Raw genomic sequence first — 12,196 nt, forward strand, 5'->3', positions numbered from 1 at the left:
GACTCCAAGCAAGTCTGAAGAACAGCTTATATTTAGCAGAGTCATAGCAAGCCTTCAGCCAGACGTGATTCTTGTGAAAGTGAGCTGCCTGCAACAGTTGGGAGTTTTACAAATGCTTCCTTAGTGTGGCTGGTGCTGTGGAAGGAGGAAGAAACCCTTTGTTGAAGACCTGATACCACTTCCAGCAAGGAAGCTGCATCCCCATAGGCAGTGCTCTGCTGATCAGCAAGGCTGTCCTGGAAGTGTGGTGGCTACTCTGTCCGAGGACAGTTAAAATTACTGTATAAGGGGTGTAGAAGGAGTCTCTTTGTTAAGTGCAGTTAGAGGCACTTAGTAGTTGAGATAAGCATGGGGCTGTCCCCTCAGCTAATTAGAAAAGCATGAGTTGTCAGGCTGGAAATCTAAGATACTATCTTTGGATTAGGGGGAGGCTCAACTGCAAGGCAACACTAGGGATTTAAAACAGTCACAGTGATTGTGCAATATTCCTAGGCAGTAAAGAAACGTTACTGCCTGCTTACAGAGGCAGGTAAAAGGGAGAGCCCATCTTTCAGTTGCTGGGCGTGTGTCTCCTGCAAACTGCCTTTGGCTCCAGAAAAACGTTGCTTTCTACTTCAAGTAGGGCACTTGATGTTTTACTTGCTACCTCATTCTCTCTGAGGGCTTGAACAACTAAGAATACTTTGAGTTTTAGAGACTGTTAGTACAGCTGCTTTGTCCACTGCTACTTGCACATCGAGGGAAGAATAGGTTTGATTGAGTGCTTAGTGAGTGTCATACTTTGTAAAAGGCCTGATACCAAATCCCCTCTGGGCAGGGGATATCTATCCGTTGAAGCAAAAATAGGGGAGAAAGAGTGGACAGAGGGCTGAGAGTTTCCACCCGTTTGACACTGCCTTGCTGATGAGATCTCCATTTAGTCTTTGCCGTATGTGATTTCTAGGTGCCATTCTAATTGCTCTGAACTTCTCGCCCAAGGGGGCTTGGCTAGCAAACCCAATAGTTAAGTATTTACACTGCCCACCTTCTAGTAGTGGTGCACTACTGCAGGTTTGGTGCCTGGTAGCTCCTATATACTCGAAGAATTGTTGCATTTGGCTAGGGTGGAGATCTCCTGGAGGAGGAGAGAAGTTCTTTGTTGTGGCAAGACAAGGTTCAACAAAATGTCTGTCTAAGGTACCTTGAACAAATTTTAAACTGAAGTTTGTGTGCAGTTTGGTCCTTAGACCTGTGAGGAAGGAGACCTGTTGGTACAATTGTGTTGCTCTGTTATTTCTACGACTGCTGGGCTATGGCTAACCATGTACAAAAAAACCCAAACACAACCCCAAAGAAGTGTTATGTTTGCAAGTTAAGCTTACTGACTGGAACTGGGTACAGAGAGACCTTCAGGAAGGTGACTGGAAAGGCCTGGTTATTGAGTGGTACTGGCTCTCAGTGATCCTGAGTGGCAGTAATATTTTGACTTTCTGCAAGCTTGTGTCTTGAGTTTGCCGTGTTAGAGAAGTTGACTGGGGAGGTTGTGCACTGTACTGGTTTGTTGGCAAATGGAGATGATAGTGAAACATGACAAAAATGATAACCTGTCTAGGACAGAAGGGATGGGGCATAGTTTTTAAAGTCGAATAGCTATGTTGGAAGAGCTTCCAAGAGTAGGCAAGCCCCCAGGAGAGTAGTACTGTATTCTTTGTGTTTCATGTTTCCTTCCTCATTGCAAGAGGAAGAAGATTTAAAATTTCCTGTAAAGTTATCCTGAGATGAAGTTTTACTTGAGAATTACAAATAACGCAGTTTCACTTAGCCTGGGGTCAGTGCGTTCTCCTAAGCACTGAAAAAATTTCATTGGCTTATGTACCCAGTTTAGTGTTGCCACAGCATCTTAGGTAACTCATATTTCCTTATTACTGTTTGAATTGACTTATTATATATGCTGAGCCAGCTGCTTTGCTGTGAATTGTACCAGCTTTTATGGTGTTACAGTGATGGTATGTAGGCTGAGTAAGTTTGGGCTGTTCAGTCTTTGTCAGCTTTCTCCTTTAAACTCATCATTTTGAGCTTCAAGCTGGCATTAAACTTAAACCTCTTTAGTGGCTTTCTGCTGGATAGGTCTTGATGGCAAATTTAGGTGTTACAGGCAGAGGCTCTGACTAAGCACGTAGTTTTGATGGCTTATTAGTGAAAGAGGGAACTCTATTTCTGCAGTGACAGAGTTGGAGTGGTGGGGAGATTTTTTTTGTCTTGGATTACCTTGTCTAAATGTTGACATTATGTCAGACATGGCCTAGCCTGTCTTCCCAAGCGCAAACCACAAGCCTAGTAGGAGGACTAGGGAAAACCCTTGCTTTGGAGCTTATACTTGCAACCTTTCTCAAAACTTGGAGGAGCTCCAAAGACAGGATCTGTGCCACTGAGTTGTTAGTTTTAACTTCTCTATGACTGTGCTTCTGTGGGAAGAGGTTGTACTCAAAATTCTAGGTCTAAATTTTTGTATCTTGTAACACCGGCTACCCAAAACCCATGGCATTTAAATTCTGCAGGAACAGAAGTGGACTCCTGGGGCTGAGACTGTGGCTTTGTTTTTTCTGAATCTTGTTACGTGGGGAGCACCTGCCCAGACGATTTCAGACTTGATGGTATATAGCAGCCATATGCTTCATTGTTTGGGAGGTTCATTTTTTGTTGCCTTGGGTCTTGGTTTTTTCAGGTGTTTCTCAGGTATTTTTTCCACTTCCTCCTGTAAGGAAGAGGGGGAGTCAACAGACTTCCTAACATGTGTAGGCTGGTAGATGCAAGCCAGCTTGAGCCTTTCCTTTTGGCTTACTATTGATGTTTTCCCCAGGATTCACAGGCATTTCTGGCTCTTCTCCCCTGTATGTGTTTGATGGTGGTGCCACAATGTATAGTGGGTCTTCTTTAGACTACTGTCCTAAAGATTCTGACACAAATCTGTTCTCCTATACTGCACCATAATTTTTATTCTATGACTTCCTTCACATGTTTAAAAAACGAGGAGCTTGGAGAGAAATTTGTATTAGTTTGCTTAAAATATTCTTTCTGCACTTATAGGCAGAGACTTACAAACTCTTAAATGAAAACCATGTAGAAGAAAGTCTTGAAACTTTGAATATTCCTTTCTTATGGTGGTATGGCCAGCTATTGGTTTCTTGGATGTGTTAGGACTTGTTTATGTGTGAAGTTAATTAAAAATGGCTATTCTGTGGTAACTAACAGTCATTCGCACCCCTGTAATGTGTGTTTTCAAGTTTAAGCAAGTTCCACATTTCCATTTTAAAAGCAATTAGGGAACTTTGTTCAGCACGTTCTATCCAGTATAACTGAAGAGTCCCCTTTTGAACATGTGTGCAGCTTCTGGACTCCAGAAGCAAACCACACAGCCAACTTCAAAGGTTTCAGCTAGAACATGGCAGCTGCTAAATATCACTCACCTGCCCCCTTCTCCAGTAGTTCTCTGCTAGCAAGGCATCCAGTAAAATGCTGCTTGCTCTCTGAAAAACCTTCTGTTAGGCGCTTAGAGGCTCCTGTGTGTGATACTGTCTCGCATAACTGGAGCGCCTTCAGCAAGAAGCAAGACCAGCCCATGCTAGAGGGCAGGGCAGGGGCCAGTATTCAAAGGTACAGACAGGGAGACTCAGAGGAAGACTTCTGCTGAACTTGAAGCAGCCCTGTTTTTTGCCTGTGCTGCCATGTGTTGTCAGAGCTGTGCTGGAGCCGTGCAATGAACCATTTCGGTTGAGGATGGGGAACCTCAGAGCACTGCTTTCAAAGTTGGCACTAAACTGAAACAAGTGAGAAACTGTAGCTTCAGCAATAAGAAGAGGTACAGCTTTCCTCTAGTTTGGAACCAATGTCTCCTTTAGAAAGAAAAAAAAGGCAGTGGTCTAAGAGTATTCATTGGGGTTTTGTTGACAACTTTAGAATTTGAAGTCAAATCACTCTTGAAGTGACTTGAAGCAAAAGGGTGAGAGTTTGGTGTGCTCTGTAGGCAGTTCAGGTAGGGGTGGTGGCCACAAGCAGTAAGCTGTCATGGCAGTAACTTAAAGCTCTAGGTGCTGTGTGTGCAGTTGCAGCCAAGGCTTTCTTGCTGCTCTGGAGGGGTGAGGTTTTGCTGGTGAAGAGAGAGCTTAGACTACAGGCATACACAATCCCGTCTGGCTGATGGTAGGATTTGCCAGGCAGTTGGCTGAGGCAAGTTCCTGGATGCACAGAACCAGTTTTGATTGCTGCCAGCCAGTGGGGATTTGAACTGGCTGCCTGGAACAGAGGGACCTGCTCTCTGGTGACTCCTCCTGCCTGATGAATAAGCAGTGCAGCCTGTGTGGGCAGCTGGGACCTGTCTGGCAGCACATGGGGGGTTAGGAAAGCTCAAGGCAACAAGCATCTACCTCTAGATGCTGTGTTTGGTATTGGTAAGATGTGACAGTTTGTAAATCTGGCCAAGGAGGATGGAGGTGAGAGAATGAAGTGAAATAGTCTGCTGTGCAAGGTGTGCTTTCATTTCCAGGCTGGGGTTCTTATGTGCATCCTGTCTGCTGTCAGATCCACTTTGTTTTATTAAGACTTTTGTGAAGGCCTTATTTGCTCAAACAGAAGGTATTTAGATTTGTTGTCCCAGTGCTTCTAATTAGTGGACTTATGCCTTCAGTTTCCTTCCAGTTGTTTACTGAACCAGGTGTCTGCTCCACAGCTTCTTCCCTTGCTCTGAGCTTGACCTGCTTTCATCATGCTGGCAGAACAAGTAGGGCAGATTTCTAGCTTTAGATATTATTAGACAGGAAACAAAAAGACACTCTGGATTTTTATCTCCCCCTCGTGGAAAAGCTAACCTGGGACAAGGGAGTGCTTCAGGAAGCAGTATGGTGATGCTGGGAGCCTTGGTCTGTGGGAGGGTGGAGGACAGGCTGGGTGGGGGTCTGTTTCGTGGCTGCTCAGAGGGATTCATTTGGCTGCAGATGGAGGGACAAGAAAGCTGCATCTGGGTCCCCAGTGAAGTCCTTGGACAGGAGAGCTTCTAGGATTGAGGAACATAACCAAACCCAAACCCCAGACATATAGATATTTTTTTTTGACTTATGTGTAAAAGCTTACTTCACAGATGATGCTGTGCGTCTGAGTGACAGCGAAGGTTGGCCTTGCCTTTCTTGTGTGTGGCCCTGGTTCTCAGGACACCACAGGCACTGTTGATTGAGCTGTGTTTACACTATTGCACCAGGGCAGTGCTGTTTCCTGGGCATGTGTAGCTGGGATATAACAGGGTTCAGCCTGGAAACAGCTTGAGCACCTAGTTTTTTAAAACTGCTCATTTTATGTTCTTGGAGCCCAGTGTTAGTTCTGTGCCTTGCTGGCCAGCTGATGGCATTGATTGCTGAAGGCCAACAGTCAAAACAGGATCCAGACTTCTTCCTGCTTTCACTTCTTAAAGGAGTTGTGTTTTCCTGGTGACCTGCTTAAAGGTTCTGTCTCTATCTTTGTGGGTGGATGGTGATGGTGGAAGCTGCAATAATAATGATTACTAATTAGCTCTTAAGCCCCAGATTCACTGTCTGTCACTAAAACTTCTAGGGAACTGGTGGGTAACTGCTGTTGTGAAGAATAACCAAGGGTTTTTGTCCTGACCTACCTTGTCTGATTCCTTAAAATAGAACAATGATCCTCGTATCCAGCTTATCACAGCTTTGCAGCTGTATATGAATAACCTATTTTGTGACATGCTTTCGATCTTTTTTGCTCCAGTCTTAATTTAACCTATAATACTGTTCTTTTTCATTTATTTCAGAATGGACTGCTGAATTGGGAATTATTGCAGACTCAACAGTACAGCACAGCTCGTTGCTTCGCCTATTACTAGTTATTTAAATTGGACTTTTAATATCCTGCCAGCTGCCGTTCACACACACATGGTGCATTGTTGCCATTCTCAGAATTGCATCTTTGAAACCCAGACCCTCAGTAACCTTTGAACAAAGAAGCGACCTGCTGCGTATGTTTATAGAGGGATTTTTCGGACCTACCGCCCTCTAGCTTTCTTGCTGGTACTTTATTTCTAAGACACTATGGAGCCCAGTATGGAGTACTGCTTAGCGCAGGTGCTACAGAAGGATGTTGGAAAGAGACTTCAGGTTGGCCAGGAATTGATAGATTACTTCTCAGATAAACAGAAATCAGCTGATCTTGAACACGATCAGACTATGCTGGATAAAATGGTTGATGGACTGGCCACTTCTTGGGTAAATTCCAGCAATTATAAGGTAAGACTTGTTGGATGGAATGTGATTACTGTCAGAAGTTTGTGTCAAGTGCTAATTGATCTACGTGGAAGTTGTGGAGTAGACTTTCTAATATACTGTCCTGTAGGCTGATAATTATGCTGAGTCAACCATTTGGGACACATTTCATGGTAGCTGATAGCCAGTACAATATTGAGGACTCAGAGCAGTAAGAATTCAGTAAATGGGGTTTTAATAAATGGATTTATATATGGTGTTCATAGTTTGTGATAATCCTGGTTTCTTTGTGTGCCTGGTTATCCAGTAGCCTGCTTTGATCATCGCAGTAGTTAGCAATGTTGGTGATTTCCTGCCATATTAAAAAAGTTTATAAAACTGCAGAAATAATATATAAACAGCAGTTTTTTCACTGTCATTAAATCTTGCTAAACTTTTATTCCTATTTCCTGTGGGCAACTTAAGTACAATTGGCCTACTGCACTTAGCTCAGGAGAGGTAGTGTGTGTGTGTATATATGTATGTATGTTCTGTTGAATTTGAGTGTTGCAGTGAGTTGGTAGGACGTAGAAATCTACCACCTTGTTATCCCTGTCATGTTGCTTCATCTCCTACAGGTCTTAGTGAGAGAGTCCTACCATTCCCATGTAGTGTGGGACTGGGGAGGGGTTCTCAGCTGTGGCCTGGAAAACTCCTGTCCTGGTCCCTTCATGATGAAGTCTGACAAGTCTAATAGGGTACTTAAGCTGTTGTATGGGATGTACTAGGAGACTTTGTTCCTTTCCGATAAGTCCAGAAAAATCTGGGAGTTAAAGTTCCTACAGAGCTGGGCCTGAAGATAATTAACCGAGAGTTGTACTGGAGTTCTCTCCTGTAGAAGTAGAAACTAGCCATAGTTTCCAGGTTACAAGTTACAGGTTACAAGTGCTCTGGATCTCAATATCGTCAGGTTAATTTAAACTATTTTTAATAGAAATCTTGATTGAGAAGTCATTGTGAGATGGCAGTGTATTGGTCAACGTGCTCTGCACAGCTTCATTTTTTTATCTTCATTTTTGTCAGCAAGCAGCTGTGGTAGAAGCTGTTTGGCATGTAGGAGCAACAAAAAAAAACCCCAACCAACAAACCACCAAAGCCAGTACAGCCTCAGTAGAGGATCCATTCTGGCAGAGCACATGAAGAAATCTTAGTTTGCTGTCGTGAAAAGGTGGTGTACATGTAATTTTCTGAGCTCATTGTGTGTGCTTATTCCCCCTTTTCTTGCTAACTGGCTTTCTCTTACAGACTTCTATGGTTCTCAGTGGAAAGGTAACCCAAGCCTTTCCACAGTAAACTTGAAATTGTTATGAAATGTGCTCTTTGCATGGATTTTATGAAGGGATGTAAATTGCAGAGCTATGCAGTACTTTGCAATTCCAGCATGACACTAGGTGTGCAGAACTTCTTCTTTTGGGATAACTTGATCTGTCTCTCTTCCACCCTACTTCCCAGTCATTTGTCTGTTGAACTTAGTGGTCACTGTGGTATGCATTCTCCAGTAACAAACTGGCAGCGCTTCTGTACTACAGTGACTGTTCCAGAACTCATGCTGCTGAGCTAGCTGTTCATTAATGTGCGTGTTCTATAGATAGCATTTGCTGTGTTTAATAAGTTTTAGTAAGCATAACAGAGATGCATCTCGGCTGTCTGGAGGATGTTTTCTCAGTGGATGAGTATGATGGAGAATGTGAAACCTTTGAGTGGGGCAAGCCAGCTAACCTGGAGGTTAGTGATGTAGTGAGGTCTGCTTCAGTATCCAGCCAAGGCTTAGTTCATCATCATATGCCAATCTCTTACTTTTGTTTTAGCGCCTGCATCTGCATTATTGACACCTCGACTGCTTGTGGGGTGGGGGGTTTGGAAGTTCAGTTCTGTCTGGTGTGAGAGAGAAAAGGGTAGCTGGTGTCATCTGATCCAGTTCATGGATTAGTTTAACAACCCCAAGAGTGAAAGGCCAAGCATCACTGCCCTAGAACAGCCATCTGGAGAGCTAAACTGCGGTTGTTTGGTCACGGTTGAAAAAGCCATTATATTTGCAGTCTGTTTCTCTGCTCATCTCACTCCCTTCATTTGAAAAAGTATCATCTTAAAGATTGAGATCATTTACATGATCTGAAGTTTCCTAACACTTCAGTGATAAAGTGTGTGCTCTCAGAGTTAGACTGGATTTGGATAACAGACCAATTATCTTGGAAGAGCATTCAGTTGCTTCATGGCTCCTGCCTGTCTAGGACTCTTCTAACTAAACACGTATGCTTGTGTGTTATCTCTGAGGAAACATCAGTGAACTAAGGAGCCCCAGCTGAAGATGAAATTTCTATGTCTCTTACCGGGAGAGCGCAAGCTATCTCCTTCATTGGCATACAAGTTTGAGCTATATGTCATGACCATCACTGGTATTTTTAGGCTTGGGGTTTTTTTTGGTACATTGTTTCTATTTTAACCTGACGCTGTTTTGTGAAGTCCTTGACCTCAGCACCAGGACTGGAGGCAAAGCAATCTTCGCTTTCAAGTGATGCAGGAAAAAAGCAATGATGGAGGGAGAACAGATGCTTCTCTTTTCCTTGGTGCTGTCCAAGTCTGTAAAAGCATGATATGTGAAACAGAGTGACACCTAACATACATCTAATAGCAACCAACACTCTGAAATCCTTCTAACAAATGGCCTGTGACCTGGTCACTGATCCCTGCTTTGTAACAGGGAGCTGCGTTAGGTGCAGAAGGCACTCGGATAGGTCAGGATGCTTTTCAAGTCAAGGAGACATGAGGGTGGTTATATGAAGCAAGGCACTGAGGCCCAGTGCAAGGCCATTTGTGTATCTATGCTTGCCAGGAGTGTGCTTGAACTGCACCCAACAGACATTGCCTGCCCTGTGTTTTTCCAGCAGTACCTACGGGCGGGTGGAAGACAGAAGAATGGTGCAGAGTGAAAAGATGATTTCTCCTTGAGAGCTCTAACCCTTCTGGAGTTTAGTTACTTAAAGCAGACAGCCTGTGTTCACATGGTCACTAGGAGTTGTGGGGTATGCTAGTGAGGCTGGGCTGGAGAAGATATTGCAGGTTGCTGTAGACCAACAAGGAATCCTGCCTCCCCTCCATTTCTTCACGTGCTTTATTTGCTTGGTCTGTGCTGTTTCAGAGTGGTGGTTCTCCTGGACTCTGCTCCCCCCCGCTAAGCAAAAAAGAGTTGTTTTGCAGAGCTTTGTATGATCCCTGAACAATAACTAAGGCCTGCACTGAGCTGTCTGTCTTGAGACATGCAGCAAAACAATGCGGCAGTGTCAGGGGCTTCAGCATGTCCTGTCAGCTTCAGAATCCTATATCAAGGGGACAGAGCTGAAATAATCAGTAATTCCTTAGTAAACAATCTCACTTTGAGCTGCTTGTGGCAGTATTGGGTAATGCTGTTGCTAAGTAGGCAGGATCTCCTGACTCATCTGTGGCCAATGTGCCTTTCTTAGTACCCAGACTATGATGTACCGTTGATGTTTCATTTTGAGATGTAGCATAAAGGAATATGACCAGGGTCTTAAAGTAGTTTTCTACCAGCCTGATATTCCTAGAGGTGAACTGAGGGTGTTTGGCAGTGACCTTCTCTTGCCTGCTTCCCCACAACAGGGTAGTATCATACCGTCACCCCCATCTCGCAATGGGGATGAGGTCTCTTGTACCTTTCTCTGCCCTTTCTCTGTCTGTGCTGTTGGAGTTGAGGCTTGGAAGTGCCCTTGGTGTTGCTGTAGCAACACCTAAGAGTGAACTCGGCTTAGAGATTTGGTGGTGACAGCCCTCAAGCAGGTCAGGGTCTGTCAGATTGAAGTGAGGTTCTACTCAATGTTTTCTCATGTTGCAGAGTGGTAGGAGAGGCCAGTTTGAAGTGAAACTGTGTGGGGGCGTGCAGTAAGGAACTGGATGAAACTTCTTGGTTTCTTCCTACACTTTGGCAGGTAGTGATTTTTTGGCACTGCACTCCTCTCACTGCACAGGCTATGCTTGCCAAGGAGGGTATCTTACCCTTGCACGGGATGATCCCTTTGCCCCAGTGCAGCTTGATCTGTGTGAGACTCCGTGCCCAGCTTCTTGTAGGGCTGGGCTTTGCCTGTAAAAGAGGAGTTAGGAACTCACATGGTGAACAGACTGCGGTGGTTGAGGACACTTCCACTTGGGAAGGCCTCCTGGCTGAACAAACAATGCTGTGCTGGTAGACCCAGTCTGTCAGGGTGAGGGCTGTGCCCTGAGGTTTGCTTGTGTTCATGTGTGGAGGACTTCAGATTTGATTTATTTAGCTCCTAGTTGATTTTGTTACTTACAGAGACATCACACTCCTTAAAGAAAAATGTATGGTGAGATGTTACAGAGAAATTTCTTCATTCGGTGAAATATTGCATGGAAATTTTATTTCCCCTGACAAAGCTCCTAACAGCATTAGAGAAAGCAGCCTTCCATTCTGATCTGTGTCTGAATAACAAGCATTACAAAAGCGTGCTTCACTGAGCCGAAGAGAAAAAAAACTTACATAAATTAGCTGGCTTTCTTAAACTGTGTATTGAATAATTTTTTTTTGCTTCTCTAATTGAGGGGTAGAACAGATGGTGCAGGCTTAGTTTAAAGTGGCATCCATTAGAGTTACTTAAGCTGATGAATGGTGGTTCACTATAAGCATACATTTGTTCTCTATATCGTGTTTATTTTGGTTGAAATTCGGAGGAAGAAATCCTGATTTAAGAAATAATTATCATGCGTGCTTATGGGTTGATATGATAATTTGGTGTGTTTTGCCGAGTATTTAATGCATGGGGGGAAAAAAGACTCGCCATCTGGGGAGGAAAAAAAGAGGCTTGTAAAGGGTTTCCAAGTAGCTGCTGTTAGCTGGTGAGTTTTAGGGTGCTGAGGGATACATGAGGATTGGTAATAGATACATTCATTTAGCAGTTTCATCCCTGAAAACCTGTTTATCCTGAAGCTGTAATTGCTGATAAAAATGAATTAAACTAGTTTTGATGCCCAAAATACATGAGAAATGGCCTATGGAGCAAGAGTGATCTTGAGATCTGAATTTACAAGGAGGGCCTATTCCTTCCATATACCCATATTGCAAAAGGTGTCTTGCAAAATCTGCTTCTGACGGCTCCTTGTGGGAAGAAGAGCTATCTTAGGAAGGGCTAAAGACTCATCGGGCTTGAACTCCATTTGTAGAGTATGCCCAGTCTTTGATGTTTAGGCTCCTGGTGCTGGCACGCTCCTAATAGGTGGGTTTTCCTGCCTTAAACTTATGAAAGAGCAGAGTTTTGATTCTGGGATATCTAGTTTCCTGTAGGCATTGATGTTAATTCCCAGTCCAGCTGATCAGTCGTTTTTTCTCTGGCTCTGGTAGCTGGGCCTGACTTTCTGCTCTGTGTGGTAATTTGATCGGATTATGGTGCAGCTCTTACCTACTTGGTATCAGCAGTATGGGGAGTGCCATACAGAGTGCAGTGCAGAATAAATTTGTAGCAGCTGGGCTAGATGAAATTTAATACTGGCTTCAGCCCTTCATATTTGGGACAGGAAAAAAACCCAACCTGCTGTAGCAAGTCAGCATTTAGTTTTCTTGTGGCTTTTTCTTAACACTTAAAAGGTAATGATGACTGGTTGTAGCAGGAAGGGTTGTCCTTTTCCAGCTGGGGTGGGAAGAGATGTAGTGGACTAGTAATACTTTCTGGTTGTTTTATGTACAATGTGGATGTGCTACTGGTTGCATAAAACAAAAAGTTCGTGAGCCTGAGTGTACCAGGCAAGTGTCTTTCAGTTGTTTACCAAGGTATTATAGAATTAAATATAAATAGTGAGAAGGTACAGAATCCCAAGGGATTGTGAAGAACAGAGACCCAATGCTGAAATAAATAGGACAGAAGTTTGCTTCCCTAGTGGCACATGCA

The 12,196-nt window shown here is 43.8% G+C and overlaps 1 protein-coding gene across 1 annotated transcript in view; it reads left to right on the forward strand.

The window, feature by feature from the left end:
• Positions 1-12,196, forward strand: part of CLASP1 (cytoplasmic linker associated protein 1) — a 188,866-nt gene that overhangs the window by 6,564 nt on the left and 170,106 nt on the right. Inside the window, exon 2 of the mRNA XM_075093052.1 lies at positions 5,795-6,266. Coding sequence (XP_074949153.1) covers positions 6,072-6,266 — 195 coding nt within the window. The 5' untranslated portion in view covers positions 5,795-6,071. The remainder of the gene's footprint in view (positions 1-5,794; positions 6,267-12,196) is intronic.

Source organism: Phalacrocorax aristotelis, chromosome 5, assembly GCF_949628215.1.
Source record: "Phalacrocorax aristotelis chromosome 5, bGulAri2.1, whole genome shotgun sequence".
Classification (NCBI taxonomy): Eukaryota; Metazoa; Chordata; class Aves; order Suliformes; family Phalacrocoracidae; genus Phalacrocorax; species Phalacrocorax aristotelis.